This window comes from Eptatretus burgeri, chromosome 2 (assembly GCF_056783735.1).
Source record: "Eptatretus burgeri isolate ZD-2024b chromosome 2, Ebu_testis_v1, whole genome shotgun sequence".
In the NCBI taxonomy this organism is placed as follows: Eukaryota; Metazoa; Chordata; class Myxini; order Myxiniformes; family Myxinidae; genus Eptatretus; species Eptatretus burgeri.
This window is the reverse complement of record NC_140962.1, coordinates 111,502,845-111,527,500: the sequence shown is the minus strand read 5'-3', so window position 1 is coordinate 111,527,500 and position 24,656 is coordinate 111,502,845. Positions and strand designations below refer to the sequence as shown.

The following is a 24,656-nucleotide window of genomic DNA, read 5'->3' as shown; positions in this document are numbered from 1 at the left end:
TCATCTCCTCACCACCTTCTCCACAACCACCAACATCTCCTCACCACCTTCTCCACAACCACCAACATCTCCTCACCACCTTCTCCACAACCGCCAACATCTCCTCAACACCTTCTCCACAACCGCCATCGTCTCCTCACCACCTTCTCCACAACCGCCAACATCTCCTCACCATCTTCTCCACAAACCGCCAACATCTCCTCACCACCTTCTCCACAACCGCCATCGTCTCCTCACCACCTTCTCCACAACCACCATCTCCTCACCACCTTCTCCACAACCACCATCTCCTCACCACCTTCTCCACAACCGCCAACATCTCCTCACCAGCATCTCCACGGTGCCGCCATCTTTGTACCAACAACAACATCCCCAACAAACAAACACGATGGCATTCTCGACAGCGGCATAGTGATTTCAAACACGGCCGAGCATGACTTGCAAAACGGACCAAAACAACGTAAGGGGCGGAGCCAGCCGGGGGGTGAAAGTTCAAGGGTGAAAGGGGCAAGCGCCGCCTTCGGGTGGCGAAGCCTACAGCGGCTTCACCCCTCCGGGCTATAAAATTGTTATGGTTACTGTCTGCGCAGGGTATTTTTACATATATATATATATATATATATATATATATATATATATATCATTTCAGGAAGTTTGGATGAAAACTGTAGGCTGTGAAACAAAAAAGTCCACAAGAAGAAGATGAAGAACAACAATGTGAGTAAGACTTAGAGATCCTCAACGAGGATCTAAAAACAGACATCTCCTCAATCAATGAAGGCACAACAATGCAGGAACAAGAAAACACAGCATCCTACAAATACTTAGGAATAGAAGAAGGCCCCTAGGTACAACACAAAACAACGCGTAAAATAATCAGCAGAGTACCTTTGCAGAATAAGAAAGACAATTCTGAAGTCATCCCTCTCTCCAAGAAACAAAACCAAAGCTATAAACCAACTTGCAGTGCCACTATTCCAATGTAGCTGTGCAATTATAAACTGGCCACTATTGGAGATCAACAATTTAGACACCAAAACAAAAGGAAACTTCTAACTATTCACAAGATATTGTACAAATAACAATGCATACCAGGTTGTACTTACAGAGACAAGAAGGAGGTGGCGGTTTGATGGAGCTTAACCAAGTGCACAGAACATCATGTGTCGGACTAGCAGAATACGTGAAGAGCTCAACAGACTACCGGATGAGATTTGTACATGGACAAGAAAAGAACAAACCAGAAAAGGGTTCCTTAATCCATTGAGCAACAAATTTCCAAAGACAGGTGCAACTTATGGATACCACACAGGAAAATGAAACAGAAACAAACACAGCCCCAATGATTGCAAAGAAAGAAAAAAAAAGGAAAACGACAAAAAGAAATATCAGCAGATATACTCTGACAAATGGGAAAATGACAAAAGAGCAGGAAGATTGAAAAAAAAAAAAAAGCTCAACAGGACAGGGATTGACAAGGAAGGTTCATTAGAACGGCTAAGAGGTCAAATTAATTGGGATGTAGAACGAGTCATCATCAATGCCCAAGACCAAGTAAATTACACGAATGCTTTTAAGAAAATGGGGGGATTGAGCCAATCAGACAAATTCAGGTTTTGTCGGGGAAAAAAACAAAGTACTAGCCATCTCTTTTTGGGGTGTAAAAAACTCATGTCGGAACAGCTCGACACAGAAAGACATGACAGCATCTGAAGAGTGATGCACTGGCACATCTGTAAACATTTCAACATCCCGGTCCCAAAACAATCATGGAAACACAAACCAGAGCCGATCCTCGAAAATGAACATATAATGCTCATGTGTGACAAGATAATCCCATCAAGTGTGAACATTGCAAACAAAGCATTGCGGCGTCCGGATATGGTGCTCAAACACAAAAAAGAAAAAAATAGGATCACTGGACCTGTAGCTTACCTGGGCCCTGGCCAAATATTCTAACCAAAATTTGGTAGCATTCTCAATGATGGGTCTGGATAAGAAGATTTTTCAAGGAATTAATGCAATTTTCCTGAAAGTTGACGAAGTCGGCCATTTTTACACACTTCCGGTCAGGTGATCTGCATGATCTCCGCAATATAATTAACATCCCTACCCTCGCCTAATGTTGCAACTCAGATTTTGTTGCATTATGATTGGTGGGTCGAGAGAAGAAGATTTTGGAAGGCATTTGCGGGACCGCTATTTTGACACACTTCCGGTCATGTGATCAGCATGACCTCTGCAAATTAACATCAGGACCCTGTCCTGATGTTGTAACCCAAATTTGGCAGCATTCTGACAAGTGGGTCTGGTGAAGAAGATTTTTGATGGAATTTACACTATTTTCCCAAAAATTTACTAAGTCGGCCATTTTGACACACTTCCAGTCGTGTGAACGGAACGAGCTTTGCAATATTCCTGTTACCAGTCACGAGAGGAATGTTGTTGCCGAATTTCAGCTGGATCAGCCCAGCAGTTTGGCCGGAGAAGTCGAAAAAGGAGATGCACGGACAGACGATGCATGATGACAATACCTGATCTGGAATGTAAATTCCAGATAAGCTAAAAAAAAACAGCATTGTTGATCGAGATCTCGGTTCCCAATGATTTCGGACTAAATGCGGCAGTCGGAAAATGACCAAATACCAGAATCTGAAAAATGAGCTCAAGAGGATGTGGAAATTGAAGAAAGCTGAAATTGTACCAGTGATAGTTGGAGCTAAAGCAATGATGAGGAAAACCCTCACTGAGCACTTAAAAATCATTCCAGGGAATATCACTACAAACGAGCTGCAAGTGAAGGTTGTCAGAGGTTCAGTGAAGATTTTGAAAAGAGCCCTTGGAACGAGGCTATGAGAACGAAGTTTCACAGTTTGGTTCATGAATCACAATCCTTTACCAAGAAATAGGACCGCCTGTCCTGAAGCTCACCTGAATCAGGAGCAATAGTCACTCAGACCCCCCGCAGACCCCTTAGACGCTGAAATTTTTAATGCCGTGAACAAACTTTGGAACATCACGGGTGATAAAGGTTGTGGTCAGGTTTCATCAAAATTTTGCGTGTAGTTTCAGAGAAGAGGGCAAATACGTTTTTTTGGGGGGGGGGTCAAAAAACCCCCGTAAACACCCCCAATGAGCGGAGATTTTGATGCGGTCAATATATATTCGTTAGGCATCAGATATGAAGCTTGTGCCAAGTTTCATCAAAATCGTGTGCTTGGTTCAAGTGATAATGATTGAAGTGTTTACAGACTTACTGACTCAGCCAGTCAGTGTCAGTCACCTACAGATACTGCTTGATCATATAAGCTCACCTGCTTAAAGTCCAGGTGAGCTAAAAAATATGAGGTGGAGATTTTAAGTTCTGGAAGAACTCCCTCCCACCTCCTGAAACCCACAAATGGAGATAACAACCACAGATAGACAGAGGTGAAAACATAACCTCCATCCACCTTCAGTGGCAGAGGTAAATATGCTGGTTTGGAGAGTGGTGAGTGCTGTGTTCAGCAGTGTTTTACTAAATGAGAATTCACCATAACAAAATCTGTTATCAAAACAAAATAAGCCAACCGAGAAATGATATCAAGAGAGATGATCTAAAATGAGATGGTAATTGACAGAAAAAATAAATAAATTGCAATGCAGGCAAAGCAATCCCACTACTCACTTCCGTGGAACAGAGTGTGGCTGTGCAGATGAGGGCATAGAGCGGGGCTCAGACAGTGGTGTGCTTGACTGGATAACTTGAGGGGAAAAATGTACTTGGTGGGGCTGGTGAATAAAAAAAGAGGCTTTGTTGCAATCAATGCACCATTATTAGAAACAGCATATGCCAGCACAAAGCAAACAGTGCATGTGCAGTGAAACTTGCCTGAATGGCCAGCCTGCTGTGGATGCCGGGAATCCTTATTCCCATCGACCCAATATTCGTGGCGGTTGAAGTGGCAGCAGTTATGGAGGTGGTGCTAGGCACGACAAAACGAGAAAACTGCCCACCAATACTCTGACAAGACAAGAAAAAAAAAAGAAGTTAAGAACCAGAGTAAGATATGGAGAAACCTTGTATTAGCTCTGAACTACAACAGCATTTCCTCAGAATTTTTTTTTACCCCCACCCAACCCCTCCCTTGAACCAACAGGACACTTAAAACAGCTTCAAAGTAAGGTTTTCTTGCCTTTCTTTTATTAACGTGTCACTATCTGGTGCATCCGGGATCCGGGAAGTGGTGCAATAGTTTTTTTTTTTTTAATTGGCTTTGAAAGAGGAATACATGTACCGCAACTACAATACAACACAGGCTGGGTTCTGTGCATTTTTGTAATTATCAAATTTAGAGTTTAACCTAATCAAGTTGATTGATGTGACACAAATATAAAAGTGAATTCATAATGTGAGAATTTGGAAATTATAAATGGAATTTTATGTTTTAAAGTGATTGAATGATCCAACATGCTGAAGACTTAAATGACGAATGAACTTTCAAAATAAATATTTTGCAAAAGTTTGAAGTTTCTCTTGTCTGAATGATTTTTACAATTCAAATAGTCCGAAATGCTTTCTTTTTAATTACTTGCATAATTACAAGTGACTATTATTGTCTCTATAGCCATATGTTGTGAAAATCTGATCACAACAATCCTTGACGATTAACCCTTACATTAGGCGTCGGCAACCTAAACCAGGCCGCGGGCCACGTTCGGGCCACCTCACGGGCCGCACCCCCCCTCCCAACCCGAAAAAATAACAAACACACCTAAAATCAATGATAACAAATGTAATTGTAAATTGAACCTTAAGACTTGCAGTAATCACAATGTGAAACAATTAATGTGAAGGCTGGTGATTCTTTGATGCAGACAATCTCCGGCTTGATGGAGGAGGAGGCCAGGAGGAGGACGTCTTGAAGATGAGCGTCTGTAAGCTGTGCTCTCGTCTTGTTCTTCGTCAGCTTCATGCGACTGAACAGCTGCTCGCAAGAGTATGTGGACCCGAACAATGAAGCTAGCGCACGGCCTCCCTAACAAGAGCCGGGAAAGCATGGGAGGCTGAGAGCGAGTGCCAGAACTTCATTGGCGACAAAAGAGCAAACTTTGCGCGGTGGCTCTCTGAGCACTGGAGCTCAATGAGCTCCAGCTGAAGGTCGTCAGCCACATCGACAGAATCCACATCAAAGGGAGTGGAGAATAGCTTGAACTCTTTCTCACAGGCGCGCACATCTTTGAAGCGTCTCTCGAACTCGCCTCGCAGCTCACACAGGGCAGCGGCGTAGCGACGGCAGGCAGCGGGGGTCGGGCACAGCTCAGCCAATCGGGCAAATAGTCCAAGAGCATTAGGGTTTAACCTGGACATTTTTGGTAACAAGCTGATTTTTTCAGGAAAGGTCCAGGAATGTGTGTGAAATAACATACTAAAAGTCCTCATGAATCCTCCTTGAGCGTTTTCCGCAATCCAAGATGGCGTCCAAAATGGCCGCCATTTCATGTTTTTCTCTTAACTTTGCAAGTAGGTTTCCCCAAAACGCACTTTAGATGTCTAAATATATGTTTTGAAGTACAAGGAACTCAATAGAATACATTATAAGAGATGTAGAAGCACACAAGTGCCAATGCCATCACATGATTGCCATCACATGATTCTGCAATTTCTATAACACATCACAATCACAGTACTCTATAGCATGTTTACATATTGATACCTGTGAAGTTAAATTACGGATGAATCAACTCATTGTGGGGTGCCAGAATGTCTGGTAGGAATTGTATTGGGCAGAGAAAATCTCGCAAGGAAACCCGAGAGGAAAATGATGATGATAGTGGCTACTCCACAGAAATTCACTGCCATGTAATATGTGACTTGAAGACTAACTTATTTTGTTATCCCTAGATGTGCACTGCACTTGTACTGTCGCAGCCTGGTAATATATTTTATCTCCTATGACAACCAGGGATGACATCTCATAGCACTTTGTATCCAATGGAAAAGGCACTTTAAAATGTCTGCTATTATTAATAATGAATGTATACTAGCATATCACAATATAGGAATGACATGACACACACAAAAAAGGAACCTTTTATACAAATACAGCATACATGTACCAATAGGAAGGAGTGTCATACACTCTCTGATTTCTATCATACTATAATTCTTTTCATCTGCATGAAACAAATAAAATGATTCAATACAATGTTTTAGGTGTAACGATAGACTTCTCCACAGAAATTCCCTGTCAAGTGATATTACACAGTACTGTGTAGTACATGCATGAAGACACAAATTTTGATCATGCATTTAGTCTGGGTACCAAAAATAATAGTTTTACTTCCTTAATGATAACGGAATGTTTCAAATAGAACTCACCTCATGGTAGACATCAACTGCATCTTGTTGGTAAAAAAGGTTAGCACCAAGTTTTCAATTTCCGAGCTTTAGGTGACGAAAATGGACCATATGGCAAATTTATGTCGCCCTGTCTGTTTAGCATCAAACTGATGGTACAATGTTTCCCTCGTAATGTCATAAGCGATTAAGGGCACACTTCTAGACTTTAACATTCAAATTGATTTGAATACTGTATGCACAGCAACCACATTTATAATTGAAATGTTTGTTGAATATTTTCAGGATGAAATATCACAGTTAATTAATTAATGATAAATATTTAAACAATTTTGAGATAAAATTGTTAATGACGGCCATTTTGGACACCATTTTGGATTTTTGGAAGAGCTCAAACAGTTTTATTGGTACTTGCGTGCTTCAACATCTCTTAAAATGTATTCTATCGAGTTCCTTATACTTCAAAACATATATTTAGACATTTAAAGTGTGTTTTGGGGAAACCTACTTGCAAAGTTATGACAAAAAAAACAGTAAATATGGTGGCCATTTTGGATTTTTGGAAGAACTCAAGAGGTCTTATTGGTACTTGCGTGCTTCAGCATCTCTTAAGATGTATTCTAATGAGTTCCTCATACTTCAAAACATATATGTAGACATTTAAAGTGTGTTTTGGGGAAACCTGCTTGCAAAGTTATGAGAAAAACAGAAGAGGCGGCCATTTTGGACGCCATCTTGGATTGCGGAAAACGCTCAAGGAGGATTTATGAGGACTTTTAGTATGTTATTCTAGACATATTCCTGGACCTATCCTGAAAAAATCAGCTTGTTACCAAAAATGTCCAGGTTAGGGCCTATTTTGACCTAATGCTCTTGGACTAAAAGTGAGTGAATTTGTTCTAGTTGAGCTGATGCTCCCACAAGCGAAGTTTGCATTCGAATGCCTTCACGAAGGCGAGGAGGTCAGGTACCAAGACATCTTTACCCTGCAGATGGATGTTCAGCTCGTTTAGATGTCTAGTAATGTCCACCAGGAACCCGAGGTCACACCCATGCGGGATCCTCGAACTGAAAGATAAGAATTGCCCTTCTCCCGCAGGAAAGACGCCAGCTCATCCATCAGGCTGAAGACTCTCTCCAACATCTTTCCTCAGCTGAGCCAACGGATCTCGCAGAAGTAGATCAGGTCGCCGAACTCTGCCTCAGCGTCAGCCAGGAGATCGCGGAACTGTCTGTGGTTGAGAGCACGGACGCAAACAAAGTTCACCGCCCTGACGACGACAGTCATGACCTCCGTAATGGTCACAGACTTGGCGCACAGAGCCTCCTGGTGCACCAGACAGTGAAAGTGCTTCACATCCTGCTGGTGTCCAAGGCTGCGCAGGTACTTCACAAGAAGCGCCGCAAAGCCTTTCTTGTCCCCGACCATGGTGGGCGCTCTGTCGGTCGTGATGCCGCACATGCGAGAGAGGTCGAGGACCTCGGCCTCCTTCATACAGTCTGTGACTGCCTTGCACACGTCGGCGCCAGTGGTAGTACCAAAAAATATTTAAGACCAAGATAAGTGGACTCGAAGCGAAAATAATTCATTGTGACGTACAGAGACTGTGATATATGTGGAAGAATCATATGTCCAAATATGTTAAATTTGCCGTCTGTTCAGAAAAATGTTTCGCGGGCCGCACCTAATGGAAATCCGGACAAGGCGCCGCGGGCCGCACGGGAGGAGCTCGCGGGCCGCAGGTTGCCGACCTCGGCCTCACATCAACCAAGGAGGGCAGTGGCTTAATGTAAAGCACCATGAAACCACGACATTTGCCGATTCGACATTCGCGGGACCCATGTGTTTGCGGTTCATAAAATGTGACTTGCTTCTACATTCGTGGCCCCATGCTTCACGTATTCATGGTTAATTCTATAAGGGCAAAAATTATATATATATATATATATATATATATATATATATATATATATATATATATATGTATGTATATATGTATAAGTCAACCCCCACTTTATCGCGGTTCACCTATCGCGCCCCCGGTTCATCGCGGGTTTTCCCTTGTAACGTAACTAATTTTTTCTGCGGATTCCCCCGGTACATCACGGTAATAATATATAAAATATAAATTATTTAAGCAATAAATTATAACGCGTGGTGCTCGACCAGTCACACAATGCACGAGACAAAGTTTCGCTTGTGAACTTCGAATATTTTCTACGTTTTTCCTCCAAGCCCCATGATGCCGCCCAAACGCCCTGCACCTTCTAAGGCTTCTGGCAAGGAACCGAAGCGCCAGAGGAAGGTCCATACATATGTCTGACGCGAGCACAGTATCAGTTCCCTATTGGGCCATGGCAGTCATCGACTCAGGGGGTTGGTGAGGGGGAAACACACCCCTTGCCCTCCCCCCCACCCCCCTCCAGCCGAGGGGCCTTGCCACATAGCCTATAACCTTCCCGGGGCCCATCCCGACATTTTTTGTTTCAGTGGTTAGCTCCTATCTTTCACCTTTCAAGAGATTAGCGCGTGCAGACAAACAAAAAAATAAGCATATGTTAGATATGTTGTATATGGCATTAGCCCCATGTTAATCGGCTGAACTTGAAAAATTAACGTTATGAAATCAGGTGATGACGTCATAATTCGGAAACCGGAAGTACAATTATTTTACATCGGGATACTCCCGGCTCCATGTTCTGTCAGCATGTGAAGTTTGGTGAGGATCAGTCGAGTACTTTTCGCGTACATAGGTCACAGACAAACACACTTTCAACTATATATATATATATATATATATATATATATATATATATATATATATATATATATATATATATATATATACATATATATATATCATGATATCATGATATCATAAAAAGCTATGGACAGATTTGGACAAAACTTGGTGGACAGGTTGGGTGTGCAACTAGGAAGAATTGATAAAATTTTGGTGAAGATCCGAATCCAGAAATAATAACTTTGAATTTATAAGGGATTCTTCACCATTGAGAGATGGGGCTAAAAACAATATTGCATGATCTCAAAAAAGTTGAGGACGGATTCGGACGAGACTTGGTGGACAGGTTGGGTGTGTGACAATGACTAATTAATTCAATTTTGATGAAGATTCAAATCCATAGCCAGATACGAAAAAAATGTAAAAACATTTTTTATCGATTCTTCACCATTGAGAGATGGGGCCAAAAACGATATACTGTATAGCAAGGTATCTAAAAAGTTGTGCACAGATTTGAATTAAAAACTTGGTGGATGAGTTGGTTCGGTGACAAGAACAAGCCGATTAAATTTTGGTTCAGGTCCGGATCCACATCTGGCCCATCAGTGGGATACAAAACAAACTGTTCAGCCTGGCGGAGGTATTCATTCACTCTACTGAGTGCCATTCTAGTTACAACTGGTATGACCAATAAACTGAGGCCATAGATTCCCAACACAAGTAGTGTGAAGCATCTGTCCTCCCACAAATTTGTCACCTTTTCAAACAAAGAGCTATCACAGGTAATTTCTCAAATGTTTGCTCATCAGTCATGGTTACAGTGTTCCTTTAGGTTCTTTCTGAAGGATTCAAATGCGAATTACCAAATCTCCAGAATCGGTGTCTTATGTATACAGCACTCTATTGCCGCACATTTCAATGTCACATAAACATGCATCAGAGCACATATTGTCATCTTTACAGCATTTACACCACCTGGTACCACAATCGCTTTCACAGCGATCTGAAAATGTTCGGAGGGCATCTGGTGATAGCATTGACAACTTTGGCAAAAGGAGGCCATTGTCATCTAATATCCATTCATCATATGCCTGGTATTGGTTTAATGGTTCGGGTGGTGGGCTTGGGATCTGAGGATCCTGAGTTCAAACCCCACTCAGCTGTTGAATTGATACCGGGTGGGGTTGACTCTGTCCGTCATCCTTCCGAGGTCAGCAAAATGAGTGCCAGCTTGCTGGTATCCTGTGTCGGAATAGCGACCCGTTCAAGATTGTGCCCAGTAGCCAAGGAGACTGCTTTGGCAGCACCAACGCTCTGCACAGAGTATGGTCCTAATGGATGGATGGATCCATTCATTGTTCACTGTCGATACTCCACTGTAGCATTTGACTAAATGTTAGCCTGGCAGTTGGAACACTTTGTATGCTGCTTAAAAGCACCATTGTTGGAGGCAGTTTTCTACTTGTCATCTTGTTTTTTTGCAAACAAGTCATAACGAATGGTATCCAGGGATGTCTGTCTCTCCCAGCGTACATAACGGACACAATAAATATATACGCTGATTTGATTGCTGCAAGCTGAGTTGCGTCTTTACCAAGACCCTCAAGTCAATCCATTAGTTCCAGGTGCTTCGAGACCGTATTTATCCAGTTTTCTTCTCCCAATCCGTTGAAGGCTGATGTCAAGTCACATCCGCTGCGTGCGTGAATAGAAAGCGATTTCAGCGACACGTCTTCTCCTAGTTCTGCAGCAATAATGCGCATTGATGCAAACCTTTTCTTATGACCGGGAGCAGTCCGCAAGAACAGCTCCTTGACACCACTGACGGAACAGCATCATGGACACATACATGCTACATACGAATCCAGACTCCACAATATAAGCCTGTCAACCCCAAAAGGCTCCTTTGCACATGTGATGTGGAGAAACATCCAAGAATCAGATTCTTCTTGATTGGCTGTCAGTGCAGGAAGATCATGATGGGGTCAACAGGTTACTCTGACTGCTATTTTTATGTCATGGAACACACCAGGCAGACAAGAGTTCACAGCCTGACATAAGTGCCCCCTCACACTTCACAATCCACTCTTCCATAATAAAGTTTGCCGTATTTGCTTTGTTCTTTATATTTGACATTTGGAAGGGGTTGGCATTCACAAAGGATTTCAAATTTCTTGCATCTGTACACTGCCTATGCAGGCTCTTTTTTTCTGGTTTAATAGATTCTTGACTGGAGTAATTGTCACCAACAATTGCAATGTACTTGGCACTTCATTCCAAGGATTCTGCGAAACAGCTGATCAGAAAGCTCTCCAATTGTTTTGCAAGAGGCAGCATCTGTGCAGATCATTTGAAGGAGCTTTCTAAAGTCGATCACTGCAACTGTTGCTTCAGATGACTCAGGGAGGTCAGCAGTTGCATGAGCTTTCTCTGACCACACAAAGGATTTCCTTTTTTGTGTTTTTCTCATTGAGCCATGCAAAATGGAAAGTGTGAGAGGCACTGGAGCCAATTCATATTTCAAAAGGTTTCGCATGTCCACATCTCGACATTGACCAATTACTGCCAGTTTACCGAATGTTTGTCCATCAATAATGAGCATCCCCATTTCCTGTTTTCTCTTGGTTTCCAATTATTTGTTGAGACTGACAAATGATCCCAGGCCTGGTTTCTTGATAGAGTCAAATAAGTCTTTCTTACCAGTATGCTACCTATCAGAAATGGTCTTTCATTAAAATGGTTCCATTCTCTCTCTTTACTGAGCCATTATGTGACCATCATCTTCAGCCACTGGATATGCAGCAATATTTAAGCCCTCCACCCCCCACATATGATAGGGGAAGGCTTATCGCTGTTGTTGGGTTTGTTTGCCCTCTCTAATTATTTTCTTACTTCAACTTGTTTTGAAAGGATATTTAATCAACAGAGTCTGATCTAAAAAAAAATTAGGGGAGGTTGGGGGGAGGAGGGGGGGGTAGAAAGGAAGACAACTTTTGGTGAGAAAATTATCGCAATCAAAGAAGACAAAAGATGCAAGGCAATTATTGATGAATGCCTAGTACGAGTTACATGTACCAGGCCATTGTATGGTACAGCAGGCCCCAAGCCAACGTGAGCTTGATAGCCGGAACGTTCATCTCTATGAGGGCCAACTGCCACATGGGATTTCGCTGCTGCCAGCTGGCTCTCATTCAGCTGCTTGTTCAGCCAAGTGATAACTGCAATGAATGAGTACAGGTTCACTACCACAAGGCAAAAACAAGATGCCCTGCAAGACCCAAATTAATTGACACATGCATGGCACATCTGATTTGGAAACTGTGATGTACAAGATGAATAATAATCCACAATATTCATTCACATGAAGTTCCTCAAAACATTATAGTTGTTTCTGCTGGTAGAGCTCGCTATTCAATCACTCCAAAGGTTTAAACATGCAGTTGCACAATCCCAGATGCTCACCATTCTCGTTGGTTTTCAACAGTTTCTGGCCCTCTTCAAGTTTCTTAACTGTTACCTCGAGCTTATCCTGCAGTTTCGCCACCTGTGCACAATTACCAGACCCAACCACCAAAAGTAGGTTGCAGGGAGGAGAAATTGGTGAGGAGTCGATCAAGGTCACACTCATCAAACCAAAAAGGTGACCTGTTAGCAAGTATCCCAAACACCTCATCACATGGCAATCAGACTCACTGATCACAATGAATTGTATACATTCTGCACCTCTTCTGAGTATAGCAACCCAATAGCTAAGCTCAGATGGACATACATGAAGATTCAATAAAGACAGAGACAAACGAGCAAAAAACTAGAAAGCATCCCCAAATGCAAAGCAAAGCCACGTCCACTTTGTACGAAAACTAAACTTGATGAAAGCAACAGCTAAAATATTTTTTTTTATCTTTTAATGCTAATTTTATTAGTGTTCCCCATATTCTCATAATAAAGGTTTGTTGAAAAATTAATGACAAAACTCAAATTGTAAAAAAGGTTATGGCCTGGACAGACACACTGAAGCTCAAATGGTAAATAAATAAACACGGAAGTGATTTATAAAAACCCGGCCGTCTCGCACAGCGGCAGATGGGCTAATAAGGACTACTTGTACTTCCTATGACTTTGCCCTTTGACGTCTTCACCCAATTATTAATTAGGCTTCAACATATTCTCAGAATAAATTAAAGGTTTGTTAAAAAAAAATTTGATGACAAAAGATGAAATCCCACATTTTCAGGCAAATAACCCACAGGCAAAATGGTTAATAAATTGCAACTGCAGGGTATACGGTATTTCACCATACTGCACGTGACAAACACAGGGGGCCAAGTTAAATTATCAAGGAGATGCAAAAAGAGGAAGCTTTAATTGAAAACCTTTTTCTTTTTGCAACTTTAATTGTGATAGCTTCAATTACAGTTCTTTCACCACATTTAACCTACACACATATATCTAATTGCAAAGCTATTTAAGATACCGGTAAGTCGTCTTCCATGCAGCCCACAAAGTCCGCATCTGTCACACTGTGAAACAGCTAAAGCAGCTTGGAGTCGGCAAGTGTGAACGTGTGTTCAGTTAACAAGTTTCTTGTAAAGCGCTCACCAATTGGCTTAAGCACTCAAGCCAGCACTCCATTCAAACCGTTGATAAGGATAGCCTGCTTGGCAAATTAACACACCCCAAGTCTGTCACAATCCATGTCGTCATCACTCTCCTTTTCTCCAGAAATCATGCCACTTTTTCGTCAATTTTCAGTTCCAATTCTGCCGTGAAACTTTTATGTTGTCTCTTATTTGTACTGACAACAGACAATGTCCGACAGAGACTTATAATGGGATGGCCGATTTTGTGGAACGATATAATATTCAACAGCCTGCAAGGTATATATACATTTGTAATGGATGAGTAGCATGGTTTCCGGTCACATCGGTCCCAGAAACCACACTGGTCTTTAACACATCGGCACAGTAAACCTTAATTACAACAACCCTTTCTCAGGATATTCATTTTAATGTCAATTGGTTATTTAACTCAGTTGTATTTGATAAGAGCCGTTCGTTGGCCTTTGACAACAAAGCAGTGCAAGCTTCTGAAAATACGGAGATCATGTATCTCCCGGTTACGTGGAGAGGAAAGCTGGGGTGTGATCAGTTACCAAGCAGCTAGCTAGCGCTTGCCAAGCCAGCCGTTCCTTATCAACGGTTTCAAAAGGAGTACTTGCTTGAGTGCTTAAGCTACTTGGTGAGTGTTCTCAAAGAAGCGTGGTAAATGAACACACCCCTAGCTTGCGGGGTATACCCATGTGCGGGCTATACGTGCCTGAAATTTTCCTAGAACACTTTTTCCCCAGGTTCGGGGTACATCAGGGGGTGGTTGTTTGCATAAAAATACAGTAGTAAAAGTGTTATGGAATACACGCACACACAATTGCAAAACCCCATAACCCGCTTTGTGAGAGACGGGCTTATAAAGACATACAGACACAGACGAAAAACAAATAAACTGCATTTGTCACCTCATCTTCCTTCCGACTAAACATAGCACGCAGCTCTACCAGCTCCTCAGTATGCCTCTGCAAAGCTTTATCTTTGTCTTCCAGGAGCCTCTCTTGTTGCATGGTGACTGCATTCTTGAGCTTCACCTTCCCTTGCAGGTTCTTTACCTCCCCCTGCAGCCGCTTAATTATCTCATTTGCCTGACGAGCAAAGGGTTCAAAATGAGGGGTGGGAGGAAAACCAAAGATACATGTGTAAGTACACCATCGGGTATACAAAACTGAACCAGTATCCAAAAGTCCAAGGGTTGAAGGTAAAATTTGAGTTGCTACCTTGAGCAATTCTTCAGAAAGAGACTTTATTGTTGTCTCTAGTTTTCCCACCTGCAATCTTCTTTCTTCAACACACTCCTCCAATTTTGCCTGAAAGTCCAGGATAGAATCACTGCATTACAGTTACCATGAAGAGTCCTGGAAAAGTCTGCTTCTTAGGATACATAGCATACAAACTGAGCATGTCACTTTGCTCATCATCATCATCATCTCAAATCCAAGTAGTACTCCATTGCAAATCCAAATATCGAGATAATCTTTACTCTTCATAGATTTCTGCAGATGTTCCAATTTAATTATTAACAATGCGCACCTTTTGTTGTTGAACATTGGCAAGATTGTCTGCCAATCGTGAGGCAAGAGCCTCTTTCTCTTTGTACTCCTGCTCCAAGACTGCAAAGCGTGTGCGCACCTGGCCCAAAGCCTTTTCTTGCTCATGCCGCTGCTCCTCCAACACTGAAGAGTCCCTCCTCAGCTTCACCAATTCCTGCTTTGCCCGGGTGCTCTCCTGCTCCCACAACGAAACAGTGGAAACTACAATTGCACGAGGAAGAGAGCATACCCCCGCCAGCTGAACAGTTTAGGTTTTGTCTTCCACCAATAGGCCGGATCTGCATCGAAACCTTAACCAAAATTAATCAGCATGTTCTTGTCACTTTCCCAACTCATCCACCAAGATTTGTGATTATCCATCCTTCAACCTTTTTGAGATATCACGCTATATATTTACGAATCTACGCCCGCCCGGCGTGCGAGTGACCGCGTTAACTAATAACGGCCGCTCGCCCACCGAACGGACAATTCAGTCGTGACTTTCTGGAACAACGCCAGAAACCAGTCACGGGTGGGTTTTTAATCCCACCACGGCCCAGTCCGTATTCTACCCGTGCACGACAGGGTCAATCGCCGAATATCGATACACCTAAGTATTCGCGCGGGTAACCTACCGAGGGACCGTACCTCGGCGAAGGCCTGTTTGGACACGAAGCGCTTAAGCGGTTCGTTCTGTTCTGGGATAACTGAGCGGGTATTAATCGCCAGACCTCGCTGGACCCGATTCTATGATTGGGATTCAAAAACCAACTAGTATTCTGAAAAACAATACGGCGGTCCAATGGGGGAAAAAGGACACTACGAACGGGTTAACATTCACACAAGCACATTTATTATTTTACACGTATACAATCAAGCAACAAATGGGTGAAACACGCATTCAGTTATACAGCCAAACACAATGCAAAGGAAAGAGCTAATATCGTTTATTTATTATGTACAGTCACTTATACAGTTCTACTTGCGGACATGGCACCACAACATTCATTCGAAAGCAAAGAAAAGTCCCAGGACAGACGAGAGGCAGACTGCACCTCTTTGGGTCTTTATTGCACGGAGCTGTGTAGACTGCAGAGGCTCCGTGAGGCCGCGCAGGTTACCTTCCTCGCTGGGGCAACCCATGACACTCCTTCCCCACGGCAGCTAGCGTAACCGCGGTCCGGCCCAGGCCTCGTCTGACGGCCCAGTGATTCGGGCCCAGCCGGAAACGCCTCAGAGGAACGAACGGGCCTTATGCTCTTTCCGAGTTGATGCTCTCTTTTAGAGCCCGTCCGTCCCTCGCGCTGCTCGGACTGTCACGAAGCCTGATCACCTCGGACCGTTCGCTCCTGGCTGGCAACCTCTCCACGTCCCAATCGAACACGCCGTCATGCGTGGCACGGCCGACCTGATGTGTTCCTCGCTTCGTCTCCTCGGCGAACCCGGACTTCCACTGGAGTCGAGCTCCGCTCCTCACACCGCTCCAGATACCGACAGCTTCTCCCTCGGATCGACTCGACTCTCTTCCAGACCCCCTCCAGACTGATTGAACTGGCGCTCTGTGTGGCCATTTATAGGGCTGGTGACGTGAGATCTGATCTCCGCACTTTCACCTCTGACCTCCGACCTCTGTGCAGAAAGCGGACGTTGTTGGAATCATCGGCGCTGCATGGTGAGAGAACCCTTGCCTCCGACCTCTGACCTCTGTGCGCAAAGCGGACGTTGTGGAAATAATCGGCGTTGCACGGCGAGAGAACCCTTGCCTCCGACCTCTGAGCAGAAAGCGGACATTGTGGAAATCATCGGCGCTGCACGGCGAGAGAACCCTTGCCTCCGCCTGCAGCGATGCCGTTTGATCGGACCTTGCCGCTGCTGGCGCAAAGATGGCGTCGTTTCGGAGACAAAGGTGAGGCGATGTTTGTGGTGTGGAGATGTTGACGGTTGCTGGCAAAGTGGTGAGGATGGCGTGGTTGGTTGAGAGGCAGGTGTGGTTGTGGTGGTGGAAAGGCAGTTTGTCTGAAGCGGTTGTTGAGAGCGATGTTGGTGGTGGAGGTGGTTGGTCCAAAATAACGGCTAACTCAAAATCACAGCCCTGTGACATGAATAATTCCCATTAAACAATGGTGGGGGAATCTAACTGAACACAGACTTATCAGAATAACTGAACTAAGGACCTATATGGTGTTCTGCGAATTTCCACAGCCGTAACAATATCGTTTTTGGTCCCATCACTCAATGGTGAAGAATTGCTGAAAAAAATTATCGGATCCACATCTGGATCTTCACCAAATTGAATTAACTGCTGTTTGTTACACACGAAACCTGTCAAATGTTTCGTCTGAATCCGTCCATAACTTTTTGAGAAATCGTGCTATATATAATTTTGGCCAATTTCTTCGTGATGAAGAATCACGATATGTGTGTGTGTGTGTGTGTGTGTGTGTGTGTGTGTGTGTGTGTGTGTGTGTGTGTGTGTGTGTGTGTGTGTGTGTGTGTGTGTATGTGTGTGTGTGTGTGTGTGTATGTATGTATGTATGTATGTATGTATGTATGTATGTATGTATGTATATATATATATATATATATATATATATATATATATGTATATATATATATATATATATATATATATATATATATATATATATATATATATATATATATATATATATATATATATATATATATATATATATATATATATATATATATATATATATTGTTACAGATTTTAGAATCACGTCTGATGAATGCATCCACACATCCAGGTCCTCAGACAGTTATTTCCTTAAATGCATGTTCAGATTAACACCATCCCCATGTCTAATGGGATCTTAAATGTCATGCGTCGAGAAGGGTAAAGGATAGGTCCCCTCTCTTATGGAAAGCTTTTTTCTTTACAAAAGACACGTTTACACACATTTCTTTTGCGAGCTCTGAAGCCTGCCTTTTTTGAGAGCGCATGGGTCGTCATGGTAACGTGCGCAAGTGGGGCGGGGTGAGCTTGGGGCAGACTGCCCCCACGAAGACGGCCCGGAGATATAAAAATGAACGAGAGGTACCTTCTGAGGAGAAAAGCGAGAGAGGAGAAAAGCGAGAGAGGAGAAAAGCGAGAGAGGAGAAAAGCGAGAGAGGAGAAAAGCGAGAGAGGAGAAAAGCGAGAGAGGAGAAAAGCGAGAGAGGAGAAAAGCGAGAGAGGAGAAAAGCGAGAGAGGAGAAAAGCGAGAGAGGAGAAAAGCGAGAGAGGAGAAAAGCGAGAGAGGAGAAAAGCGAGAGAGGAGAAAAGCGAGAGAGGAGAAAAGCGAGAGAGGAGAAAAGCGAGAGAGGAGAAAAGCGAGAGAGGAGAAAAGCGAGAGAGGAGAAAAGCGAGAGAGGAGAAAAGCGAGAGAGGAGAAAAGCGAGAGAGGAGAAAAGCGAGAGAGGAGAAAAGCGAGAGAGGAGAAAAGCGAGAGAGGAGAAAAGCGAGAGAGGAGAAAAGCGAGAGAGGAGAAAAGCGGGAGAGGAGAAAAGCGGGAGAGTAGGAAAGCGGGAGAGGAGGACGGACTTCACGGACGACTTTCTGGTGAGCGAGATGATTCTTCCTCAACCGCCCCACCCCCCCACCCCCCGAATGATCTGTTGGGTACCCATGTCTGTGTTTAGCTGAAAGTAAGTCAACCCCTGATAAGCATCTGCTCTGTCTCTTTCCTGGCATTTTGATTGATTTTGCTTTGAAATTCATTCTTTATTTACCTCAGAAAATAAAAGTTCTTTCCATTTATTTATTTTATAATTAATAAATCACTCATCAATTTCCAACCTGTCCGTGGTTGTCCTTTCCTTCCATTGGTCTAGCATTGTCCGAACCGAGATAGACTGGGAGGTAATTACCACAGATTTGACCAAAAATCACTGCCAAGCACCAGCAGTTAAAAAGCTTGGCCGCCCTAATTAAAATCTAATCAAGATAACATTGGTGCTTTGCCGAGGGCGCGCTCCCCGCTCAGGTAACCACGTGACCTCTAGTTAAACGGAATAATTAGACGATGGACACTGGAACTCGTGGTTGACTGGGTGGCGTTCGTGGTTCTAAAACAACCCACCGTACCACAACGTTAATTGTGAGCGGTGGCCCCAGGTCCGGCTCTACTGAGGACAACCGGGGATTAATTCTCCTGAGTGACAAGCTGATGTCTCGGTACCCAGGGCCGCAACTATATATATATATATATATATATATATATATATATATATATATATATATATATATATATATATATATATATATATATATATATATATCCATGGTGCCACCAAAAAAGCCAGATGCATCATGGGAATGTGAATGAATCCCTGCATTCCGCTGTCCAGCATGCCGCCCACGCATTGTTCATTTTCCCGTATTGAGCATCCAATTTCCTGAGTGCTCAGTGCGGTATGTTAAAAAACCCCATTCAACCCTATTTTGTTTTTTAACATGAAAAAGTGAAAAATGTAATTATAATAGATTAAAAAAAAAAAAAAAAATACTGCACCAGTGTCCGAAGGAAGTGGTGCAGTTTGGTATTTTTACTATTAAAGAGGTAAAGCCGATAAACAAACAAAACCCATTAGAAGCCTTGAGAACCCTTTGGAATAAAAAACGGTGGACTACAAAAGTTCTTCTTCATTTTTTATGGACGGACGCATGGAAGGAAGGACACACCAGATATTGAAGTGGCTACACCACTTAAAAATGAATAAATCGAATGTGTGTAACGCAAGGGATGAGAAGGGATAAGGAGCTAGTGAGATAAGTTTTTGGTGAAGCAGGGCGAGCACCGCTGTCTCTCGTGCCGGTAAGGAACCCAGTGCAGAGAATGGTGTGTGAAATGAAGCAAGTGTTGGCATGAAGCCCGTGTGAATTATGGTGCGAATGGGTAATTAACTCACGAGGTCCAATTTCCTCCATTTAGCGCTTCGTGGGGTATGTTCAAAAAGGCCGTGTTCATGTGACTGGATCAAATGTTTGATAGACTGAAGCATGGTTATAAAGTACAGTCATACGCCACTTAACGACAGGGTTACGTTCTGAGAAACGCGTCGTTGTCGTTGTGGGAACATCATTTTTTTTTTTCGTTTTCGAACATCGGACTTACACAAACCTAGACACCTAGGCTATATGGTGTAGCCTATTGCTCCTCAGATACAAACCTGTACAACATGTTACTGTACTGAATACTGTCGGCAATTGTAACACATCCAAGAGAGACGGAAGACACGTTAGATTTACCTTTGTGCTGTTCATGACGGCCATTGGTGTTGTTAGCAGCAGCTTACAATCTCCTCTCGCATCGATTATAGAAAGATGAATAAATAGCGTTTGGATTTTATAAATGCGTAATCATTGCATCGATATTATAATTTACAAATGAAGAAACGAGCACCTGTGAATTGTGATATTTATATATATATATATATATATATATATATATATATATATATATATATATATATATATATATATATATATTTTTTTTTTTTTTCGGAACAGTAGGATTGTTTTAACAACATAAAAAGCTTCACCAAAAACAAATTTGTGTTTTAATGTCGACTAAGAACAACGATTTATTCGCGGAATTCTTCAATTCAGAGGTAATTTACTTGCTGGTAGGTAAACGTGCAAACATTGGTTCAGTTTGAAAGCCGATTTCCTTGAATAACGATTTAGCACGATCCTGTTTTTTCCGCGATGACATTTTATGGAACTCAACGATCGCATTATAACAGAGCCACACTGTCGTTTATTATCATTATGAGGTATTATGTACTGTACAGTGTACATAATTGTATGTGCTATTTTTATACAAGGCTGCATCACTCGGCGATCGGAATTTTTCAATTACATTTTTTTTTTTTTTTTTTTTTTTTGGAGCTGGCAGATCCCCGTCGTATATGCGATCCGTCGTTGCCCGGAACGTCGTTAAGCGGCGCATGACTGTATAATGTTCGTATGAACGGGTGTTCGGAAGCCAGGTGTTCATAAACCCGGGACTACCTCTATCTAGATCTTCAACAAAATCGAGCCAATTCATCCTTGTCACACACCTAACCTGTCCACAAAATCTCATCCAAATGCATCCACAACTTTTAGAGATATCCTGCTCACAGACAGACAGATAAACAAACAGACAGGGCTGAAAACATAACCTCCGTCCACATTTGGAGGCGGAGGTGAATATTATCAATGTATAGAAATTACGCACAAAAACTTTCCTTCAACGATATGCAAGAAGAACGAGAACACAGTTCCCCAATCATTTATTTACACTCAGTTGGGGATCGCACTCACCTCCTCGACCGCAGAAAGGCGTGTGCGCACCTCTCGCAAGGTTGCTTCTGATTTGAACCTTCGCTCGGTGAGCTCCTTGTTGCTGGACTCGGTTTCAGTAAGCCGAGATTGGAGCATCTGCATTGCTTGCCGATGAGTATGTTCCAACTCTCGCCGCTGTTTCTCCAGTTGATTCTGGCTCTCAGTCTGGAGCTGAATTGCAGGAGAAATCAAAACATCAGTCATGAATGTCATCAATATTCTTCCAGAAGAAGAGGCTTGCAACCCAAAAGACCATACGCTCAACGGGGAGTGCATCAACCTTGCCTGCAAAACATGCTCCCTCGCTGCAGACAGCTCCTGTGAGTGTTGAGAGTTAAGTGAACTTGTGTGTGTCGCCCACTCACTCCTCAGCCTCTCAAGCTCTCGATTACGCTCTGCCAGTGCCTGGATGCACCATGATGTCAGAAGGAAATATAGTCAATATTAGGACTTGCATTTTTGCATAAAATACCGAAAAATTCTAAATTATAAAGGAGACTGTCGAGGACAAAGACTAATTAACTAACCCACAATATCTCACTATTTTTGCCTCTCGCATACCTGCTGTGAGTGGTTCAAACGCTGTGTGAGATCTTCTTCAGTTTTACACATTTGATACTGTAGTGTTGTTTTCTCCTCCTGGCAAGATCAAAAAGACGAGAAAACAAATGGCATGGCCTGCACCAGACACATTAAATACAACCTCAAATGGACATTAAAAAAAATAAAGTAGAAAGAGCAATCAAAGATTGTAGATCCTTGCCAGGACTTGTTTTGTGTGGTGTTTGTGTGCTGGTGTGTTTGTATTTGTGGTGTGTGTAAACAATGCATGATTCTGTTCACACAGTGGCCAAACAGACATTTGTATGCACGTTCTGAACTGTCTGGACATACGCAAATTCTAATTGTACATACTTTATAGACGTACTTACATTCCAATTCTACATACTTTATCGACGTACTCACATTCCAATTGGACATACTTTAGAGACGTACTCACATTCTAATTGTACATACTTTATAGATGTACTCACATTCTAATAGTACATACTTTATAGAAGGACTCACAATTTCAAGGTACATACTTAAAAGGAGGAGGAGATTGGGACCATACTCTGTGCAGAGCGTTGGTGCTGCTTAAGCAGTCTCCTTGGCTATTGGGCACAATCCTGGATGGGTTGCCACTCCAACACAGTACACCAGCACGCTGGCACTCATTTTGCCAACCTCGGAAGGATGACAGGCCGAGTTAACCCCACCTGGTATTAATTCAACAACTGAGCGGGATTTGAACTCAGGACCCTAGGATCCAAAGACTGCCACCCTAACGATTAAGCCAACACCAGGCATATACTTTATAGAAGTACTTACATTCTAATTGTACATACTTTATAGAAGTACTTGGTTGAAAAAAAAAAGATAACATGCAATGCAGTGAACCCATAAATATCGCAGGGATTACGATCCTGGAAAATGCCGCGATATTCAAAACCGCGATAGTTAAAACCAATTTCCTCTGGGAAAAAGAGGGTTAGATTCCTGGGCTTTGAGAAAAATATAGGGGACGTTGGGCGGCAGCCAAAAAAACAAAACCAAAAAAAACATCACAATTGAAACTACAGCGGCACTCTGTAGAGCGCATACCTCCACCAGGCTGGACAGTTTACGCTTTGTATCTCATCGATAGGACAGGTCTGGATCCGAACCCTAACCAAAATCGAATCTGCTTGTTCTTGTCACCTAACCAACTCAGCCACCTAGTTTTATCATAACTTGTCCACAACTTTTTGAAATATCATGCTATACCTATATATTGTTTTTGGTCCCATCTCTCAATGGTGAAGAATCACTTTAGAAATTCCAGTATCCAGATCTGGATCTTCAACAAAATCTGAAATAAATACAAATCAGCTTCATGATGAAGTTCACTGCTGAGTTGAAGAAGATTAAACATTCAGAAGCCATTAAACTTGCTCTTCTGCAGCCTCCACTATTAATCTCTTCAATCATTTTCTTTTGAAATCAGTGGATGGATTTCTTTTATAAATCGTCCTGCGAAGAAATGAAATGAAAAGAATTACTTTTGTCTGTTGTTTTACACAGACGTCAAGCCATGGCATTTATCAACGGCGTGGGAAAGCCTCCTTTCCCTCGTGGTGAGAGATAATTATCACAGCTCAGCTCAAAAACAGTGATTGGTCAAAATTAAACCCCACGATAACTAAAATGGTGCATAAAGAGGTTGCTGCGATTGGTCAAAACCAAAATTTTTAAGGGTTTACTGTAGTTGCAACCATCAGGTGGCATTTGTGGCTTATGTGAACATATAAAACAGACAGACAAACAAACAAATAAACAAATGCAATAGCCTCTGGCAAGGGTAAAAAACAAAAACAAAAGCAACAATTAAATAGAGATGATCTAAAATGCGTGTGCACAAAATACATATTCCACTTGTGTCCTGTTCAAGCCTGGTGTTGGCTTAGTGGTTAGGGTGGCGGCTTGGGATCCAAGGGTCCTGAGTTCAAGCCCCGTTGGCTGCTGAATTAACACCAGGGGGTTGACTCAGCCTGTCATCCTTCCGAGGTCAGCGAAATGAGTGCCAGTGTACTGGTCCCGGTGTATGCCCCGGTTAGAATAGGTGTACCATATCCCTGTGTGTCGTAAGAGGCGACCAGGGTTGGCGTCAGGAAGGGCATCCGGCCATAAAACATTGCCTCAAGAAAAAGCCAAACCCCTGCACAGCAGGGAAAAATGGCTGTAAAAACAGTCATTTTTTTTTTTACTTGTGTCCTGTTTACTCATGAACATTTAATTTCCCAAAATAAAATAAGTGTGCAAGATGCTTATGAGAACTCAATTTGAATTTGGAAATGCATTTTTAAATTGACATGATCATCATGAAAGATCTTCAAGAAACATCTGATTATTTTCAAAGGACATTCATGTAGGAGACAGTCAACATTATTATTTATTAAAAAAGTAAATTTAAGCAAAATAATAACAATACATTTTATTTATCACACACTTTTCAAATACCAAGAATCTCAAAGTGCTAAACAAGGGAAAAATCAGTTGGTCCAGTGAAAAAAAGAAAGAAAAAAA

General features: G+C 42.5%; 1 protein-coding gene across 10 annotated transcripts in view; it reads right to left on the bottom strand.

Annotated features, from left to right (window-relative positions):
* The window catches only part of SASS6 (SAS-6 centriolar assembly protein), a 57,551-nt gene that overhangs the window by 15,281 nt on the left and 17,614 nt on the right, over nt 1-24,656 (bottom strand). For 8 of the 10 annotated variants that reach the window (XR_015055371.1, XR_015055372.1, XM_085870739.1 and 5 more), the window contains exons 6-15: nt 22,113-22,190; nt 21,837-21,956; nt 21,531-21,722; nt 15,222-15,416; nt 14,909-14,998; nt 14,597-14,776; nt 12,547-12,628; nt 12,160-12,302; nt 3,872-4,003; nt 3,668-3,771 (exon numbers count right to left, since the gene is read on the bottom strand). Coding sequence is in view for 8 of the 10 variants with exons in the window: in XM_085870739.1 (XP_085726865.1) it covers nt 3,668-3,771; nt 3,872-4,003; nt 12,160-12,302; nt 12,547-12,628; nt 14,597-14,776; nt 14,909-14,998; nt 15,222-15,416; nt 21,531-21,722; nt 21,837-21,956; nt 22,113-22,190 (1,316 nt within the window). In the remaining 2 variants the exon portion in view is untranslated. Of the gene's footprint in view, nt 1-3,667; nt 3,772-3,871; nt 4,004-12,159; nt 12,303-12,546; nt 12,629-14,596; nt 14,777-14,908; nt 14,999-15,221; nt 15,417-21,530; nt 21,723-21,836; nt 21,957-22,112; nt 22,191-23,357; nt 23,588-24,656 lie in introns of those variants that run through there. The other 2 variants (XM_085870745.1, XM_085870740.1) reach the window with 2 other exon arrangements.